Raw genomic sequence first — 21,492 nt, 5'->3', positions numbered from 1 at the left:
GTGAAATCCTAGCTCCGGTAACGTCAGTATGGATTTTGTCATAAACTTTGATTGGGCCCATAATCTCAATACAGATTGAATCTCTGTAAACCGGGACTCCCTAGTCCTGCAACATCGGTGGTCTGGCAGGACCACGGACATTCCAGGATCAGGGCGTCTGGCTGGAGGGCTGGCTGCCCAGCTCCCCTTAGCTGGGCTGCCCAGCATGCCACATCTGGGGTGCTAGGCACAACCCAGCGGGGCTGCCTGGCAGGGCCAGGAGCCCAGCGCATCAGGAGCTGTGCTGCCTGACAGGGCAGGGAGGAGGATGGAAGGACTGGCAGGGTTGAGAGGCCGGCAACAAAGGGGGAGCTGGGCAGGAGGCCAGCAGCCAGTCCAGGACTGGGCACGCTGGTAGCAGGGGGGCCAGGTATGACCTCCCTGGTCTGCAAAATCCCTCATCCGCAACCGGGGTGCTGGACCAAGGAGGTCCAATCTATAGTTGTAGCAACCAGGAGCACATGTTGTTAGCGACCCTAGTTCGAGTCTTTCCATTGTGGTTGATGCATGAGGTTATATGGAAAAACTGTGTGTGAACTTGATATTCTGAAAGTGTCCTCTACCATCTGCAAGACACTGCTGATGGTCTTGCAAGGATTAACCTCTTCTGCCTGTATGATTAGTAGTGCAGTAGTGGCAGCAGCAACTCCAGGGTATGAAAGGGAAAATATACTAGGGACTATTATTCCATAAGAGTGATCTTTACCCATGTTACATAGGTTGGAAGAATCCTGTCTGCAAGAAAAGCTAAAAGCCAGTAACGGTGAATGTTCACAATTTCAAGCTGGCTAAACATGATGAATATTTGGTTCACTGACGTGTCAAATTTGCTTTCTTGTCTTAACAGTTCTCTGATTACTCACTCGTAAAATACAAACTTTAGAGGGCAGGTTTGAGAATATGAAACTATAGTTTATGGTGTTGAAATATGCTGTCATTTCACGTCCATCCTTATTAATGCTCTGCTTCCTTGTTCCCAGGACTTTGCCTCCCGAGCGAAACTGGCTGTCCAGAACCTGGTGCAGAAGGTTGGATTCTTTGGCATTTTGGCCTGTGCTTCAGTGAGTTAATTCCAATAACCAAGTGTGGGGAGGGGGGAGGATGGGGAAGGGTCGTGGAAATGTCAGTAATCTCTGTTGAATGTATTACTTACCTGAAGTGAAATAACACTAAATTGCCCATGGCTTGGCCTTCTTTTTAACAACCCAATTTTAATCTTCACATTCATCAAACAAGAACTGTTGTCTGTGTTTGGGGGGGAGTGGTGGTGGTTATTATTTGTGGTAGCACTTGGGAGCCACAGTCATGGACCAGAGCATATTGATCTAGGAGCTGTATAAACAAAGAACAAGGATGGCCCCTGCCCCAAAGAGCTTAGGGTGCGTCTGCACTGTTATTTTGAAATAACAATGCGAGCATCTACACAGTCATTCCGTTATTTCAAAATCATTTGGAAATAATGGATGGCTTATTCCAAAATCTGTAAACCTCATTCTACGAGGAATAACGCCTATTCCGAAATAGCTCTTTCACAATAAGGCGTGCGTAGACGCTCCACTTGCTGCTAATTCGAAATAGCCCTTCATCAGGGCCATTATTCCTCTCTAATGCCTCCTGGGGCTCTAAATCGAGATTAGCAGGTCTACATTAGGGGAGCTTGGCTCAGACTAATTTTGAGGCTTCCTTGCAGTGTAGATGTGGTATTTCAAAATAAGCTATTTCAGAATAACTATTCCAGAATAGCTTATTTTGAAATAGCCGTGCAGGGTAGATATACCCTAAGGCTGTGTCTAGACTACATGCCTCTGTCGTCAGAGGCATGTAGATTAGACACATAGGCAAAGGCAAATGAAGCCGCGATTTAAATGATCGCGGCTTCATTTAAATTTACATGGCTGCCGCGCTGAACTGACAAACAGCTGATCAGCTGTTTGTCCGCTCAGCGCGCTAGTCTGGACGTTCCCCTGCCGACATCAAAGCCCTTTGTCGGCAGCCCCGTTATTCCTCGTGGGATGAGGTTTACTGGGGCTGCTGACAAAGGGCTTTGATGTCGGCAGGGGAGCGTTCAGACTAGCGCGCTGAGCGGACAAACAGCTGATCAGCTGTTTGTCAGCTCAGCGCGGCAGCCATGTAAATTTAAATGAAGCTGCAATCCTTTAAATCGCAGCTTCACTTGCCTTTGCCAAAACAACAAATCTACATGGCTCCGTCGACGGAGCCATGTAGTTTAGACGTACTCTTAGTGTTTTGTGTCCTTTAATGCCTCGCCTCTCAAACTTAAAATGGAGGTGGATTAATGAGGCAGTGAGAACAAAACAAGGGAGATGCGCACGGTCTAGAAAAACTTTTAATAAGTCTAAGAAAACCCCAACGCTGCACAACTCAAGGCTTCCCAGGAGTTTCTGAGTAGCTTGTTGCTATCCATAAGATGCAATAATTAAATATATGATAGCGCTTGTTACAGGGGAACCTGATGCCTACTGTGATAGCGCTGCTTCCTAAGACGGGGAAAGATTTATAGTCCAGTGTGCCTCCTTTTGAAGTTTTCAGCAGAGTAAACAAAGTTGTCCTTAAAGGCTTGTTTTATAAGCTTCTCCTTTATAAGAAGCAGCAGACTTCCCGCCGCCCGTGTACTCCGGGGCGAGAAAATCTGCACTATCCTATATAGGTTTTTCTAATGCAGGCACTTGCCATTCTGTCCACTATTAGGGATGTCACCATGTAATCGACTACACCAGGGGTGTCCAAACTTTTTTCAAAGAGGGCCAGATTTGATGAAGTGAACATGCGTGAGGGCCAACCATTTTGCCTTACATTCTTTGAACCATTAAAATTAAATGCAAATTAACTATTTTATGCAAAGTTTATTGCAAATGGCATACTTTTCATTTCGTCACATGGATGACAAATCTAAACAGGTGTTAAATCACTCTGCCTTTCATATCTGAAGGCCAGATGAAAAAAAAAATCCAGGAAGCTGAAATATATGTCAGGAACATTGTAAAGTACATTACATATTATTGGTAATAAACGTTGTCTGTCAACTTTTAAGTTCAAAAAATATGAACAGGAACATAACACCAAGTATACATGTTGTGTCCAAATATATTTATAACTGATTTAGACCAACTGACATTAACTGAGATTTTGCAATGTATTCATCTCAATACATATGGATTCGTTGGGGGCCATAAAAGATAGATATTGCCAAATTACCTGTGGGGCCGTATTAAACCGGAACACGGGCCGCAATTGACCCGCGGGCCGGACTTTGGACATGCCTGGACTACACAATTCATGGATAAGCCTTGCTGTCTCTCTATTCCTACTGGCCACTCTGGGTTGCTGCTCTGTGCAATGTGGTGGCTGCCTGCTGCCCAGCTGGGGAAGGGGAGGTGACCATGGCTGGGTTTTCTCTCAGGTGGCTACTGTGCTGCGTAGAGAGGCGATGCTTAGCAGATACCTTCAGTTGATGAGAGAAGCAGCTCCATCCTGCTACCTCTGCTCCCCACCAAGCAGGTTCCCCCCCAGCACTGGCTCAGCAGTGCTGCCTGCCCACCCCTACCGTCTGCTGCCTCTACCCATGCTGCAGGGGCAGGGGAGGCTGACGTGAAGCAGCCTCTGTCCGCATCAGGTCTGAATTCCCTGCAGCCTGTGGACAAAAGGCTGCTCTGTGGGATGCAAAGTAGCCACTGTCCGCAGGGAACTCCGGCCTGCCGCCATCCCACACTGCTGCTTCTAAAGAGAGGCAGCAGCATGAGGCAGCAGGTGGCCGGTCTGTGCCGGGAGCTGGTTTTTGAACTGATACAGAAGCAGTAGCGCAGGATGGCAGGGGGCTCCCCGAGATTGGGGCCAGACAGTGCTCGACAAATAATGCAATCTACTCGCCCGTGGCGAGTAGATTGCAACCTGGAAGAGCCGGGTTCGGGCGATCTGTGCATGCACAGATCTCCGGACAGCGCGGCTGACGAGTGGGGCTCACTGCGGTTCGGGGAGCCCTGGAGCCAGAGCACCACAGGCACTGTAGAATAGTCAAGTAACTGATAAGAATTCATGTAGTTACTCAACTATTCAGTTACCTGATATCTAACATCACTACCCTGTGATGGGGGAGTAAGCAGGCCTGCTGCTTTTATCTTGCTTCTCCAGATAATGAACCAGTTCTTACTGATGGGGGATTCATCACAAGGCACCTGTATCCTGGTTTGTTATGGCTGGTTCAGGGAGTACCCAGGGATCCTGATTAAAACCTTGTTTTCATTCTTGTGGAGTACTGACCTATCTGTGGTGTGTGTTCTCCACACGTCTCTGTTTTTAAAATAAACAAGAAGCAGGAATAGAAATATTCCCCCAAAACTCCCCATACGAAACCCAATCTGATTAAAATAATCACTTGCAGGGATTCCCCACAATGTGCCCACAGCCGATTCGTTCAGCTCACCTAGTCATAAGGAGCCTGAGAGAGCAAATGGACTAAGCAATGGGAGTCCATTGCAAAGTCACAGCCCTCTAACAACCTCCTGTCTTCTAAACCATGGGTCTCTCGGTTCAAGCACCTTCACTAATGGCTATCGTGGTTCTTTTCCACAGGGGAAGCAAAAGTAGCAATGTGTCAAACGAGGGGTGTTCAATATTGGTTAACTGGATAGTTGATTAACCTCATGAATTCTTGTCGGTTACTGGACTACTCTATAGTCCCTGGGGGCAGGCTCAGCAGCTAGTGTGCCCCACTCCTGAGGAGCCCCTTCCACTCCATGCTGCTGACTCTGTATCAGGCAGCCAGGTGGGAGCTGGTCCGTAAGGGGAGATAGTTTAAAAACTAGCTCCCCTTGTGGACTGGCTGCCTGTCCGGGCGGGGAAGGCTGAGCTCCAGGACATGGCGTGAGCCGGAACTGAGCCAGGCTTAATACATTTTAAATGCAGAGCTTCAGTAGGGGTAGGCCCCAGACCCAGCACGAGCCAGAACTCAGCTGGGCTGCTGGTCAGCCTGCTAAAAAATTTACTAGTGGGGGTGTAGAGCATTAACCTGTATGTTTTTTCTTATCAGTTAATCGCCTACACCATTACATCCCGATCTCAAAACTTGTAGGGTTTTAATCTAATGCACCATGAAAGCAAACCAGAAGTTAAGGAAATAGGAGTTGTTTTCTCCCCACTGTAGACGACAGATGAGATTATTGGTTGGGGGTGAGTTGCATATCCCAGTTGGCACCTGTTGCCATCCATCTGCACCGTTCGTGAGCCTAGTTTCTTTATTAACTTCCAGGACGTTAGAAGTGGTGAATTAAATTAATTGCTTGTCAAGATACAGCACTTAAATTTACTTGCAAAATAAAAATTGTAATTTCTGGCATGGCCCTAATCTGGTAGCTGTTAAACACTTTCTGATTTATTAAACTTTTGAACTGCCTAGTGTCACTCTAGAGTGTAGGTCTAGATCACTGAGCCGAATGATGCTCTTTAAATTGCTCCCAACTAGAAAGCCGTTAGACTGCATCATTGTTGGGGCTGATTCATCATTCTGTAATCAGTCTCTCGTGAGACATTACTGAATAGACTCACTTGTTTGCTTTGTTTAATGAGAAAAACAATGTAAAAACGGCAGGGATTGGAGCAGTTGGACTGGATGAAATGTGGATATCAGGAAAACAGGAGAATGTGTAAATATGTGGCAGGATGCTTTTGCTTAATGTTCGGTCATTTTCTTACTGTGATGCAGTAAAATGCCCCTAAGCTGGTATTATCTTAAATGTGAGAGAGCCTATCCACTCAGTCTGCTTCTGATTAATAGTATGGTATTTGTTTTCATGCTTATGAAAATTCCGGATGACTCAACTATATGCTAAGGATGTAAAATGTTATCTTTTTAAATTTTGTGTATGAAAACACTGACAGCATAATATGAATTGCTCTTGGGCAGTGCTTCAGGGAAGGCATTGGACAATTCAGGGCGGCATGTTTTATTGCTCAGGTTGACCAGAAATCGTTGTACACAACCAAGATTCCTAACATTCTTTTATTCCCATCACAGGCTCCCTGAGTGCCATTGTCTCATCCCACTCTATTTCAGGACTCCGTGGATCTCTGTGCCCTCTTCCTGGCCACATGCAAAGGGCTCTGTGTGCATCCCCATTTCCCTTTCTCCTCGTTCTTTTTTCTTTTGTTTTCTCTCTGAGGGTACATCTACGCAGCACCCTTACCTCGCAAAATGCATAGCTTATTTCGAGGTAATTTTGAAATAGTGCCAAGTTTTGAAATAAGCTATCTACACAGCGCCAAATTTCAAAATAAGGCGCTATTCCGGAACGTCCCTCATGCAATGAGGTTTACAGGGACTTCAGAATAGCGAGCCCATTATATTTCGTTATATCGGGCTTGCTCTTAAGACACAGGCTAGCTATTTTGGGATGCCGCAGGTATCCCAAAATAGCTCCGCAGAGTAGACATAGCCTGAGAGAGAAGTCATTCAGATGGAGGGAGGGGAATATTGTGCAGTGTTCAAAACACATTAGAGACACTCAACTCCACGTTTGTGTCAAAAACCTCACACCTCAGCCAACAGAATCTCAAACCTCAGCCAACAGTTTATTCAATGGCAATTTGAGGTGAACCATTACTACTATCCTGAAGATCATTCCTGCAGCTCCTATCTTGAGGAAGCTGCAGCCACTTGGCCATTAATAATATTTGCACAGTGTTCCCAAGTTATTCTGGGGCTATGTTCACGGTTGGTCAAACCCTGTGAAGTTTGGGGGTCTTCACAAGAGAGGAGAAAACATGTTTCTTATCTGTTTGTTAACTTGTAATCCTAGTATGGAAAATGTAATTTGTAGCTTGAACAAATAGGATAAACTTCAACCAGCTAACACATATTAAAACTATAAATTGCCTTGTCTGTATAAGAAGTTTAACACACTATCTAATACAACTTGAAAATACACAGTAGTGGGCTGGCGCAGTGGAGAGCACAGCCCCGGCTTGGGCTAGTGGTGGGGAATGTAGGTCCCACCTGGGCCTTTGGCAGCGGGGTTGGAGGTGCCCGGGGTGCAGCTTGAGTCGGGGCCAGCATAGCGGGAAGTGCAGCTCCACCTGGGTTGAAAGTAGGAAAGAGCACAGCCCCAGCCGGGCTGGAGACATCCGGGCCTGGCGCCCCCAGCACATTGGGGAGCACAGCTCCATTCCCAGATCAGAGCATAGCCCCAGCAGAGCTGGGACCAGAGGGGAGTAGGGCTGACAGCTGGAAGGGCAGCATTGACCTCCCCATGTCCAGCAAATTCCATGGTTCAAGACCGCTCAGGTTCTGAGGGGGCCAGACCAGGGAGATGCCATCTATAATATGTTTTAGTACTCTAATGTAGGCAGGTCAACTTGTATTATAACACGTTAGGTAGTTAAGTTCCCTCTAGCTAATACATATTGAAATAAAAGTTGCCCCATCTGTGGTATATTTTCATGTATGGCTGTCAAACAATTAAAAGAAATAATCATAGTTTTAATCTACAAATGTAGAATTATTTTTACATAACTTATCTCAAAAATCAAATCAAAGCAAAGCTTTAGAGCCTAAAAGTTCACTCAGTCCTACTTCTTGTTCAGCCAATTGCAAAGACAAATATGATTGTTTAGATTTGTGGGAGATGATGCTGCCCACTTCTTATTTACAATGTCACCTGAAAGTGAGAACAAGTATTCACATAGCACCGTTGTAGCCAGCACTGCAAGGTTTTTATGTGCCAGATGTGCTAAATTTTCATATGCCCCTTCATGCTTCAACTTAGAGGCACTAAAGTAATAATAATAATTCTACATTTGTAAGTTGCACTTTCACGATAAACGGAATGTAGTAATATACTTGTATGAAGTAAATTGAAAAATATTATTTTTTATACTTTTTATGGTGCAACTATTTGTAGTAAAAATAATGTAAAGTTAATCTCAGTACACTTTGTATTCTGAATTGTAATTGAAATCAATGTGTTTGAAAAGCATCCAAAATATTTATAATACATTTAAAATGGTATTCTATTGTTAATTTGTTTTGTTTTAATCACTTGCATTAACAGCGATTGATGAACCTATTTTATATAAGTTAAAAAATATTTGCCAATGTGACTTAACAATTATCTCTCTCTCCACACACACGTGTGCGCTAAATCCAGTTAGTAGCTTTCATTATGTAAGATGGTCATTAATGTGGTTAAGATGATGCTGTAGCCAAAGAGGGGCCTGAGTGGGTACCATTTGCTGTCTTTTGCTTTTCTCGGAAAGAGGTATATGCTCATATCAATTTCTAATTAAATTTGGAATTTCTAGTCTATAACACCCATGACACAATCCATATAAACAGAAACCTGAAATCTTTAATGTCACTTTTATAGCTCTCTCAGTATGTGATTTGCCTGTTTGTTCACTTAACACAACAGGGGAATTATAAATACTGTGGGCAACAGGCCGTGTAATTCACTGCTACTGTAAGCAGAACATGTTTGTGTGTTTACGTGTATGTGACAGATGCAGTATGCTGTGTTCTGTATGTTAAAGCTTGAAGTCTTGGAATCAGTTGGTCTTTTCTGCGATTGTGAGCCCTTGTCTAAAATGTTCTTGAAATTAAATATTCAAGTGAAAGGTTTAACAATAAAGAAATCCTTTAATGTTTGTTGAAATGCTTTTGTTTCTTTAAAAAAAAATCTTTGCTTTTTAATGGAGTACATATGACTCTACTAAATACAGGGGGTTTTATGCCTTTCAGATAGAAATCACTGGAGATCATTTTGAACACTGACTCACAGGAGCAACGTGCTTGTCAGGGAGAGAATTTGAAATCCCTCAAACTGCTTACTGTGGTTTCTATGCTTTTCATATGGAAAACGTCTGTTAGCTATTATTTTAATCTGAAGATAAAGGGGGAGTATCAGAGTGGAATTGTCTAGAACATTGTCTAACAGAAGCTACACAATTTAAGTTATGGGCTATAACATTGGCATTTTTGTATGTATTAAGACTCGATTTTTTTTATTTCTTTGAGAAAGAGGGAGGAGATCATTTTTCAAAGTTTGAGGTATTCTTAAAGTTAATTGAGTGTTGAGTTCTGATTTCTTTTTTTTTCTTTTTTTTCTTCCCTTATACTTCATAGATTCCGAATCCTCTGTTTGACCTGGCAGGGATAACATGTGGGCACTTTCTCGTTCCCTTTTGGACCTTCTTTGGTGCCACCCTAATTGGGAAAGCAATAATTAAAATGCACATCCAGGCAAGTACATGTTACACCTCTTATAAAACACTTGGGGAGGGATTTGTCTTAAGGAAGATTTACACCATTATCTCTGGAGTAATTCAGTGAGATGGCACGATCCTTTTCTGATTTGCTGTGATGGAAATTTAGTGCAACAGATTTAAACTAAAGTTTCTGTTAGCGTTAGTGTTCTCAAAACTTGGGCAACTAAATAATCTATGGCTATAGACTAATAAAACTCACCGCCTACACCACTCAGGAAATTGGTGGTTAGCCAAGTTATTTACCTAGGGTTTTTACCAGACGGAAAAGGCTTCATACTCATAATGAACTTGCCTTTTTTGGTAACGCACATGTTCATTTTCAAAGAGCACTGGAAGGAGCGTTTATCAGTGAGGAAGTATTGTTAAATGTTCACTTTCACTTGAGTTAACTTTTTAAAACAAATTCCAATCCTTTCCTCCCACTGATATCTGGTCTCTGCTAAGCCAGTCTGTGGCTATATGCTTGGGCAACTTTAGCCCTGGTTTTCAAAAGTGACTGGTGATTGAGACACCTCAAAGGGTCTGACATTCAGAGACTAAATACTTAAAATTTTCTCAACATGAAGCCCTTCCAGTATGTATTCAGGTGAGCATCCAGATACAGGTGCACCCAAAATAACTAGACACTTCTGCAAATCTTGGTGCTATCTTTTAAAATCACTGGAGAAACTTCTCATCATTCTGTTCAAAGCAAGATAAATCGGTATTGTATTCAGTTACATTGTAGGTATCGGGGATGCTGCAGTTGAATATATGCTGTGCCCCTATGTCCTCTGCTTTGTAATCACTAGAAATGTCTTTTGATTCAGCATTCTCCAGGACTATATGGCTGTGGCCATTGAATTAGCTTTAAAATCTTTGCCATTTCATTAAAGTATTGATAATGAGGACTTCATGAGATTACTACTGCAGTACACCCAACCAAAAAGATCTCATCCTATACCAGGACTCTGTTAGTGGAATAATCCTCCCACCTTATTTTTTCTTCCTAGTATCTTTCCAATCAACTTTGCTTACTCTTAAAATGGAGGCCAATTCATTGGTGAGAAATCATGAAGTTGAGTTTATTGTGAAGAGACTTGCATTGGTCAATGCCATTTTTACTTCCTCAATGACATTTTTGCCTTCCCTGGATTTTTTTTATTTAACTAAGAAGTGTAGTTATGACTGATTTGTGCTGACTTGGAAAAGACAAAAAAATAAAATAGTGTCTGTGTGAAGTACTTCCCATGTTTTTTGTTTTTAATCTGTACAGTGAAAGTAATTTGCAGAGAGCCTGTGATTCTCTATTGCTTTGAAATGTAATTTCATAGGGTATCTCTACACTAGACCCCCTAGTTCGAACTAGGGTGGCTAATGTAGGCATTCGCACTTGCAAATGAAGCCCGGGATTTAAATATCCCGGGCTTCATTTGCATGTTCCTGGGTGGGCGCCATTTTTAAATCCCCTTAGTTCGAACTGACTGCCTGCGGCTACACGCGGCAGTCAGAAGTTAATCCGAACTAACTCCTTAGTTCGGATTAATTGTTACTCCTCCTGCAATGAGGTATAACAGTTAATCCGAGCTAAAGACTTAGTTCGGATTAACTTCTGACTGCCGCATGTAGCCGCAGGCAGTCAGTTCGAACTAAGGGGATTTAAAAATGATGCAAGCCCAGGATATTTAAATCCCGGGCTTTATTTGCAAGTTCGAATGCCTACATTAGCCACCCTAGTTCGAACTAGGGGGCTAGTAGAGACATACCCATAGTGATGTGCCCTGGGTATTAAAAGCAGCAAATATTCCCAGTGCCTTGTGCACCTGGTAAACCCTTTTACGTCAGAAATGTGCTTACCTATTAGAACTACATTTTGTGCATTGTCTTCTTTCAAGCAGGTTGCACAAGAATCTGAACTTTGTCGTCATCTTGGTGTAATTTGAAATTTTAGGAAATGCAGTGGTCATGGAAATAAGTAATAATAAAATTGAACTGGAAGCCAGTGGGTCCATATGTGGAGCCATTTTAGTTGCATTTAACTGAGCCTTCTAATATGGCCCTGGAATGAATTTATACTGTTTTATTAATTTCCTTAATCAGAGGCCAAGTCACTCATCAGATTATGTATGCACTGATTTACTGGAGTCTGAATAAACACTATGCATCATCTCACCTACAATCTGCAAAAGGGCAAGCTATCAAATTGACAAAATTGAAGTGAATCATGGCTACAGTAAAATAACTTTTAACTGTAGCAAGTAGAGGGATAAAGTTATCATGAGGCTTTGGGCTTGTCGTGTAGGCATTTTATCTACTTACGGTCATCTGTCTGTCACTGAAATACATTATTACTTGACATTTTTAACTTTTAGTATCTATGGCAATCATCTCAACCAGGTCACTTCCTCTAAAGGGAGAAGTAATTTAATTTTCATAGGCAAATGTGGGTACCCATGGTCTCATTTATTTTGTCCCTGAGTTGGTAGGGTCTTTGTTCCTTACACTGACCTTCTAGAGGATAAGAACTTGTAGCCAAAAAGATTCACTCTTTCAGTTCCATGAAATTTTGAATTTTATCTACCCACATGTATGTTTGTGATTGGGACAAATTTGTCTTTCTGCACAGTTATGAGTGGTTTCCTTCCCCCTCACCTCCCAATGAAAACACTGATGGAGTTGATGACCTTGAGTTTCTGGGAATGTAGTTTAGGGAGGATATGTAATAGTTAGCAATGCTGGCTGGAAATAACATTGCAAGAAATTCAGTGTACAAAGAAATAGAATACAAGTTTTAAAGTGTCTAGCTCTTTTCTTTTCTGCCTCTTTCATTGAAAAGGTCAATGAAAACCAATGTCACTGAAAGAAAAGTTAAGGTGAAATTATCTGTAAGTGCAGAGAAGCCATTTAATCGGAAAAGAATATAAGTTGTTGTATTCCATTGTCCTTGCTTCCCTTTTGATTAAACATTTCTCTAAGTGATGCTTTCCTTCCTACAGAAACTGTTCGTTATTATAACATTCAGCAAACATATAGTGGAGCAGATGGTGTCCCTAATTGGGTGAGTAATTCCATAACTGACTAATACCTTCAGTGTCTGAGTGGAAAAATACAGAGGAGTCTGATCTAGTGTGCTTGAAAGTTAACTTTATGGTAAAGGAGGCAGTGCTTTACTCTCAAGTAGTACAATCTTTAGCCGGCAAAGCTGGTTTAGATCTTACTTGAGCTGTCATTTCTTATCCCAAAGGTTTCAGCTCCCTCAAGTGACATAATAACATTGATGTTTGGATGGATGTAGTATGTGCACACCATGTTGTTGTTATGAATTAGTGACAACACTGCTCACTGAAGAGCTGCAGTATAATCTGGTAGCTTTCTGTGATGATATATTGTGACACCCAATCAGATAATAATGAACGGTCACTACTTAAAATGCACCGTGTTCACATATTGCTAAAGATGGAGACCCTTAGAAGAGCTATTCCATGCATTTTATAATATGAAATACCTTTTAAAGTGTTAGGATGAAAACTTGAGAATTGTAATTTTTCTCTGTTACAAACACATATTTTTCATTAGAGAAAGTTGCAAGCCATTCAGGGATCAACTGTTCCTATTTTGAGAATTTACCTTTCTTTTTCCAGACTAGTTTGTTTTTGATAGAAAAAATGATGTGCACATCATCTAATATTGTACCAATAACTTGTGCTTAACTGTTCACAAGGAACATTTTTGTTCTCAAAATAAATGTGGCAGACCTTTTCTAATGCTTTGTTCGGACTGCTCTGACCTTAGAAAAAGTGATTTTCATGTTTATTAAACAATAGTTTAAACCCAGTATTTCATCTGATAGACATCAGATGTTAACAATCTGATCTCAAAATCCGTTCTAAAGATGGGTATTTGCTTGCTCCTTAACGCCTTTCAGTCATTTTTGAGGACACATGGTTGATAGGCAGGATTTTTTTTTACCTTTTTATAGTTATCAACTTTTCTGGTATTTTTTTTTAATTGCCTCAAGAAGAGTTTCTGGTTAGAAATGTCTGGAAATAATTGCTATTTAAATGTGTAAACTTGAAATAGTAATGTTATATAAAGAAATAGGAATGCCTGATGTAACGTTCTTGGGCAGTTCACCGATGGAACAGATCTAATTTTATGGCTTCCTGAGTTTCTTATTGGGAGACTGTATTGTAACACACTTCAACATGAATGTTTTGTTTTTAATATTCCTTTTTTAAAAAAACTACTGGTTAGAAATTATTAATTGTCTCTTTGACATTAGCCATTCGAAACTGGTTTATTTTATCTTTGATCAACACTACTGCTGAGTAAGATATTTCCAAAGACTTCCTCAAATGCAATCTTTGGGCCAAAGCTTGTTTTTTCTACTTCATCTGCCATGGAGATCATTTTGCATCAAATTACTTACACATTCAGAAGATTTCTGCTGGATTCAGATTTGTATTAGATAGTTGATGTCAGAGTTAAAAAATGTTCTCTGGAGACAGTAAGTTTTTTGGAATGTCCCAGTATCCTTGACTTTTCTCAAACATTGTCTGCTAGCATTACCTCATCAATTGCTCGATAGAGTAGTATAAAAAACTTAAGCAACAGCTTGCATTAAACATTCTTATTAAGTACAAAAAGAATACTCCGTGATTAGCAACATTAGCCTTTTTAATCACATTCATTCAGTTAGTTTGACTTGAGAGAGTTTGTAGTTCAGAGATGTTGCCTTTTGCAAAACAGTGTCTAAGTAGAAATATTTTTTAAAAAGAAAATTGATGTACATGATCACCAGAGCCTAGATGGAAGATTAAGTTGAGTTGTAAAGAGAGAATTAACATCCTTAAAATTGTTGTAATTCTACGCAATAGACCATATTGGCTTTGATAAATTGATGAGTCTTAACCTATAATGAAAAACAGCACTGTGTGCAACTCTTTTCCTTATGATTGCAATTGTTGACTGATATTACCAGCGTCTGTGGTCATTGTACCCTGTCTTTGTAAGACCATCCCTTGAATATAGTTCAGGCTGCTTTGGTTTCACAATTTTATTGTGTAGAAAGCTTTTCTTACAGATCCCCTACTAAACATTTCAAAATTAAAAACAATTACAGAAATAAAAAAATTAAAGATACTGAGTGGTACAGTGAGGGGAAATGCTAGCCAAGCTTTAAAGTAAAATGAAGAAGTTCCAGGCACAAAGACCTAAGGGCTAGACTGAAAAATTATTTTGGATTATGATAGGGTGTGAATTGAAAGCATAATAGCTATTCCCCATATGGACGCTTGTATTTTAGAAAAGTGCCATTTTCCAGTTTAGCATCATCTGCTTCCAAAGTGGTGTTAATTTAAATCAGAAAAAGGTGCTCTTATTCTGAAACAAGATCATCTGTACAGTGAGCTGTTCTGGAACAGCTCTTGTGATACAGCTATTCTGGTCTTTGTCCTCATGTAGGCAAGGCTAACTAACTGGCAGAACAGCTGAGAAAATGGCTGTCATGCCAACTGCGCCAGGTTGTGTGGAGGAGCCCTGAGGAAAGGAATAAACGTGCTCTCTGAGGAGAATGGGGAATAGCAAGTAAGAGACAGCGCTAAGAAGTTGGCGCAAGATCACAGATGATTTAGAAGTCAAGGAGGCTAGTGTTCAACAAAAGTAATTAATGAATTAGATTAATTAATTGTTATTGTTGTAAAGCCCCACTGGTAGCCAGAGTCCTCATTGTGTGAGGAGCTGTAGAGGTTGAACCTCTCTAATCCAGAACTCTCTCAACCAGAAACATCCATCATCCAGAATGATGTTAGTCAGATGTCCAGTTTTTTGGGTGTGGCCAAGTTTCCCATGATCCCATGAAGTTTGTTTACAGCCACCAGTCTTAGCTCTTAGTGTTCTGTGCTGTTATTTACCTCTAATTTACCCCTAAATGTCCTCTAACAGCACAGTAAGCACTGGAAGTGTTGGTAATGCTGCTAGACAATATTGACCACCCATGGTCCAGAAAATTCTCTCATTCAGAACCGGTCGGGTCTCGAGGGTGCCGGACTAGAGAGGTACAACCTGTACAAACACAGAAGAAAATGGCAGTTCTTTCCCCAGAAAGGTTACAGTCTAAATGAATGAAGAGCCAGTGAAGTTATTTTAGGATGGGGATAGTGTACTTGGTTGTACTTGCAAGAAGGTGGGTACCAGTATTCTACATATGCTGGCGTCTGGATTGCTGCTGATATTCGCAGTGAGCTGAGAAAAAACAGAAGGCTTTTGAAAGATTGGCAGGACACGCCTCAGATCATTCAGCCACCATTGTGATCAGCTAATAATGTGGAGGTTGCAATGTTGATGGTTAGAGAGGAAATGTTTTTGCCTAGGGTCTTTTGCCTAGGGTCTTACAAAGTGAGGAATGGAGGATGCTATCAAGGGGGAATATGATATATTAACTCTTACTTTTGTATTCTGTGAACTTAAAAACAAGATTAGCTTACTAAGCAGCCACGTTACATACTTCTGTTCTAGTTTTAGGCCACAATTAGCCCATTTTTTAAATTGTTTAATTAGTATGTATGTTGTGGCTTTTTTCTGGTTTCTTAAATCTTTCAACTTAATTGTTTTACCTACAACTGCAGGACTGTTTATGAAGTCACTGAGCATACTACTTTTAAACATGATAATATATTTGACTTTGAAGTGGTGATTTCAAATGGGCACTAGGAATTTCCAGAAATCTACCAAAGGAATATTACTCAAACCCAACCATACAAAGAACATTGGCAAGCTGTTACAATACCGAATGATTTATCTGAAAGAAAAAGAAAAATCCACCCTTTTATCTCTCTGTGGAGGAGTTTCTGTTGATCAAAAGAGCGGAGAGAAGAAATAGCTTTAGGTGTGTTCTAGATTCCTGTTGGATATTTTGAACCATCCTAAGTCTTGCATAGTTTTGTCATGTTAAATGGCTGCCGAGTTTCACCCCAGAAGTAGCTGCACTTTCATAAGTGAGGTTATTAATATCCTATGTAGATCCTAAAATCTGTTAATAAAACACTTCAGCATCCTTCAGGAATTCAGTGCAAATGATCTTTGTTGGACCTTGCCAGCAGGAAGCTCATTCTAAGGTCAAGCAGCAAATGCTGCCATTATAGTCCTGTTGCCTAAACAGTTTGAGACAGAGATGTGCCCGCTCTTATTTTCACAAGAGAAGTGTTTTATCAGAATAAGGCATAGACAGTGTTTGAGCTGCTCCATTTGACAGTCATGTTTCCTCTCTAAAAACAGTGCCTGAGGAAAATAATTGTTAATTAATTGCTAAATGCAAACTCAAGTGAGGTGTGTTGAGTCAATGAAATTTATGCAAAAATGTAGACTGTAGTACTCTGAAGTAGTTTAAGGTCTAACTTGTTGATGGCATAACTCCCATTAATATTCTAGAGAGTCTGATTCAGAAGACCTAGGTCTGATACTCTAACCTGAAATATCAAATACTTCTAAGCAATTTCTCAATCTGAGGTTTTACTGGAGCCTGTTTTAAAGCCACCCAATTCCGTCAGAATTTGACGAGTTTTCACTAATAATTAAACCGCTTTCATGAAAGCAGTCTCTTTTCATACTTCAATCACTGACTTTATGAACTAATGGCGTGAAGCTCCTTTTTACATTGTAATTCACAACACACCCATTGACTCAGCAGCAAATTAGTCGTCACTGATTCTTATGACTTTATCTGTACAGGGCATTGTGCTTTTTTTTTCTTGACAGTTTTTCCACCAAAAATGTGTCAGAAAACTTCAGCCACCTAAAAAGTTTTAATTTTTTTCCTTTACGTTTCCTCCTCAAAATTTTGCTTTTTCTCTTTCTTTCCTTTTTTTTTAAGCAATAGGGGAAATGATAGTTAATCTGTAGTGTGGCCTTTTCTATCTATAAAGCAAACCTGCTCTTAATCAGCTAGAGGACCTCAACAATACAGTGAGCATCAAACTGGCAGAATCCATATCACTTTTATTTTAACAGATTGCTGTCCAAGGAGCAAGATCTGATTTAAAAATCACATATCCTGTCTTTATAACATTAAAAACAAAACCCATAAATTCCTCATCAGTAATATGATGCAGGAAGTCCTTATCCTCTGACCCTGCTGAATTGCCACCAGAATTAAAGTATGTATTAGAAAATTGCTTCTAAGTAGTAGTTAGTCTGACTTGCTATTTATTAAAATTCCATTGAAAATAATCCAAAGTGCCTGATATAGATAATTTAGCAGTGACTGTAAATAAAGTCTCTAGAGGTAGTAATGCATTTGGAATATTGCAACATTACTCCTGATATTTCCTGATGCCATAAATCAGTGGCTGTCTTCCCACAGGTATATTGGAAACCAATGGGTTGTGCCTTTATAATACAGCCGGGTACACAATGGGGAAACGGACACAAAAAGAGTTTGAATAGCTTGAAAGGGACACAGATGTGAAGGAAATTTGAGATGTTTTGATGTGAAAACCTTTAGATGGATCACAATAGAATTAAAAGTTTATTTGAAAAGAGCTTGTAGGATTTAAATCTGACCTAGCAAGTCAATGTTTGAAAGCAGTATTTTTGCTTTTTAAAGGCGCAACTCTGATTTTTCTTATCCAACAGACTTGAAGTATAACACAAACTGCAATGATGACCCTGTTAAAGTTAGTGTTTTAATATACCAAAATTAATCTTTCCAGGTGAAATGATGTTCATGACATTTAGGTCACTTATGCATTTGAGTGTGTCCCAGATAAATTAGATAAAATTTAAGGCAATTTTAATTTCATGGTCTCATGAGTATTTTATCTGAAAATTATTCCTAATAATGTTTTGTATGAAACCAAAATAAAAATGCAAAACAGTTTTTAACCCCAACTTTGCTCCCCTTGACCAGATTTAATTAAATATCACTAGTTTTGTTCTCCAATTTTAAACTAATACAGGTGATTTTTTTTCCCCTCAAATGTTTTAAAAACCAAGGTAGCACTGATAAAAATTAAAGCCAGCGGCTCTGCCCTCACTTTAGAAGTCAGGTCTCTTTAAGCCGTAGGTAGTTTGGGAGTGAGTCCAGATTTGCTGCTGTGTAATCTATCTTGGTTGAGTCAGGCAAGGAGTCTGAGGTCCATTCTGACTCACCATGAATTGTGTCCTGGTATTGGCTGAGCCTCAGGGAAATGGATGGTTTAAATACTGTGAGAATCTTTATCAGCACAGGAAATGACAGCTCATTAAAATACTAACCGTTAAGCCTGTTTAGATCACTGTCTGGAAGAAAATTAACCATTTGAAGGTTCAGATAATTTGCCAGAAGAAAGTGCTCTTTTTGGAGAGTGGTGGAAGCATGCAGTCAGCTTTACTTTCTAGTATAGTGGCACTTGACATGCATCCATTCAAACCTGTATATCAGGGGTTTATAACCTGGTCATAAAACTCTTGCTGAGAAAATGTTAAGCCATGCACAATCGTAACATCTTGAGCCTTTTTAAGGAAGGTAACACAATGTGTAATTGTAGCTAGTGAATGCCTTGTTCCTCTTCTGCAGTTACTCTGGGAGAAGTAAAGCATACAGCTCCTGAAGTAGCAACTCAAATCTGGGTATTTTAGGAGCTGTATGTGATTTACAGTAGCTTTCCACAATTGTGTGGAAGTTGAAGGCCGTTGCTCTGTCTGCCATTGCTAGTTTGATCAACAAGCAGAACCAATCTTCCTGGGAGTCACAAATAATGGAAGAGGAGAGCCCAGAGCAGTAAATTCCCTACATGAAACTTTTGACTCTTCCTTACTTCTTAGCACTTTCTTTTTTGTAGAGGCAGAGAATCAGTTTGGCCTTAGGCTAAGTTTTATTCTGTTAGTGAAATCAGAATATATTCATGGCTCATGCTGACAAAAAGCAAAAGGATTTTTTTTCCTTTTGGCACCACCCTTCCCCCCCCCCCCCATAAAAAAGGGGCCTCGGAATGTGATCATACGTGATCTTTTTGTCTGTTTTGGTGTTTTAAGCACAAAAGGGTTAGAGGCAGAGTGGCCAGTTCAAAAACTCTTCCTACAGCTATGGTGAACATATGCTTCCTGACTCAAGTTGGGCATTCTGGGTATTAATCTCTATAATTTATCACCCACAAAAGCAACATACAGCTGAAGAGAGGCAACAGACTGGGTTAGTATGGGCATGTCTACACTACAGCATTATTTCAAAATAACAGGCTTCATATTCCAGAATAATAAACCCTCATTTCATGAGGAATAACACCTATTTCAAAATTGCTGTTTCGAAATAGCGGTAGTGTGAACACTCCACTGCTGCTATATTGTAATAGCTCCTCCCCAAGGTCATTCAAAGTAATTACTTCCCAGTGCTTGCTGGGGCTCTAAACCAAGGTAGCGTGTCCACATTAGGGGAGCCTGCCGTGGACTAATTTCGAGGCTTCTCTGTAGTGTGGATGTGCTGTTTCAAAATAGTTATTTTGGGAGTTATTTGAAATAACTTGTTTCAAAATACCTTTGCAGCGTAGACATTCTCAAAGAGAATGTATTCACAGATATGCACAGAGGCATTCTCTGTCTGGGAAGCACTGTAGAAAATTGATCTGAACTGAAGGAGATTCTCACATGGGCAATTCATTGATGAAGAAGGACAGGTATTTACTTGACTCTGTCTCTAGCTTTATTTTAAAACAGTACAGTTCTATAGCTGTACCACTTTTGGCCCCAATTGTAGGAACTCTGACATGTTAACCAGAATGTGGTACGTAGGGTCCGTTTTCTTATGAACACTGTCTCTTCTTGAACAAACACAGTGCCTGTGTGTTTAGTAGCCATGTAGTCTGGACAAGCCTAATCCGGATATTAGCAGTGAGTCTTTCCACCTTATTGGGAAGGGTGTATTTTTTAAAGAGAACATTCACAAAATGTGACTCAAGCCTGCATCAACACCTTTTATTTTAAGTGATCTGTTTGAGGCTAGAAGCCCGGCTTATAGTTTGCATAGTGTATTTAGCATTCTGGTTTAGATTATTTTTCCCCTTGAAACTATTTCCAAGATAAAACTGACCTGCATATATTCAGACTTTGAGCACTTTGCATTTTTTACTGAGCACAGACCAGAATTTAATTCCTGTTATTCAGTTCATTTGTCTAATGGGGAATGGAATTAATGTAAATTGCTAATATCCTGATTCAACAAAATATGTAAGCACATGCTTAAAATTAAGCAAGTTCTTCTTAAGTTATTCCCTTTTGAGTACTGTAGAAAATTGGTTACCTTTCATTAATTCTTTCAGCGCTACATAATGTAAAGGTATGGTGGGCTAAAAATCAGTGCTACCCAGTTTACCTAATTACATTGAGATTCCTATTCTGCAGAAACTTATACATTGAGTAAGTTTACACACGTGCCTAAGTGTTAGTAAAATTATGCACATAAGTTTCTAAACTCTCTGGTAGTGACCTTTTCTGTAAAGTAGTACAATGTTAGTGCAATAGAAATACAGAAAAGGATTATCCAATTGCCTCAAACTCTGACAAAGTTCTAGTTATTTTTATGTTCCAAGGCTATTTTTAAAGAACATGTTAATGAAGTCTCAGAAAATACAATCATAAAACATTAAAGGGTACCAGCCATACAGGAGGTATAATCAGTAAAAACTAGTCAAAGTATACAATGAAGCTTTTTTTCTTTAAAAAAAAAAATCATCTGAATTTTAATATTGCTGAATATTTGTGTATATTGTAACTTAGGGTGTGGCAGGATTTTATATTTGTGTGCTAAATACCTGTGAAAAAGTACTGCTAACACTTTTTAAATGGTGTTCCTGGATTCTAGGGCCAGACACAAGCACGGCTGCCATTGTTGACTTTGGCCTTTTGCAGAATTGAGGACATAGAACATACCTAAAATAATTCCTGTTTGAACTATAGTGTATCTTTTAGAAAAACATTGTCTTGATTTAAAAATTCCCAGTAATGGAGAATTCACCACAATCCTTGATAAATTGTTCCAATGATTAATTTTTTTGGTGCAACTCTTCCAAGCAGTTGAATTTTTGTGCGAAAAGTCTGTCTTTTTCCCCAAAGAGAGTTAGGCTAAGATTCCTGCTGAAATCATAAGCACCATTTCATTATCACCATCAGACATTTGATAGCTAGAGTTTTGTAGAGACAATGATTTTTTTTTTAAAGTTAAAATTA

The 21,492-nt window shown here is 40.0% G+C and overlaps 1 protein-coding gene across 5 annotated transcripts in view; it reads left to right on the top strand.

The window, feature by feature from the left end:
* VMP1 (vacuole membrane protein 1) overlaps positions 1–21,492 on the top strand; it is a 112,493-nt gene that overhangs the window by 68,403 nt on the left and 22,598 nt on the right. For all 5 annotated transcript variants that reach the window (XR_016347677.1, XR_016347678.1, XM_075904706.2 and 2 more), the window contains 3 exons: positions 1,020–1,100; positions 9,173–9,289; positions 12,291–12,352. Coding sequence is in view for 3 of the 5 variants with exons in the window: in XM_075904706.2 (XP_075760821.1) it covers positions 1,020–1,100; positions 9,173–9,289; positions 12,291–12,352 (260 nt within the window). In the remaining 2 variants the exon portion in view is untranslated. The remainder of the gene's footprint in view (positions 1–1,019; positions 1,101–9,172; positions 9,290–12,290; positions 12,353–21,492) is intronic.

Source organism: Pelodiscus sinensis, chromosome 21 (assembly GCF_052426305.1).
Source record: "Pelodiscus sinensis isolate ZL-2025 chromosome 21, ASM5242630v1, whole genome shotgun sequence".
In the NCBI taxonomy this organism is placed as follows: domain Eukaryota; kingdom Metazoa; phylum Chordata; order Testudines; family Trionychidae; genus Pelodiscus; species Pelodiscus sinensis.
This window is presented reverse-complemented; position numbering and strand designations above follow the sequence as displayed.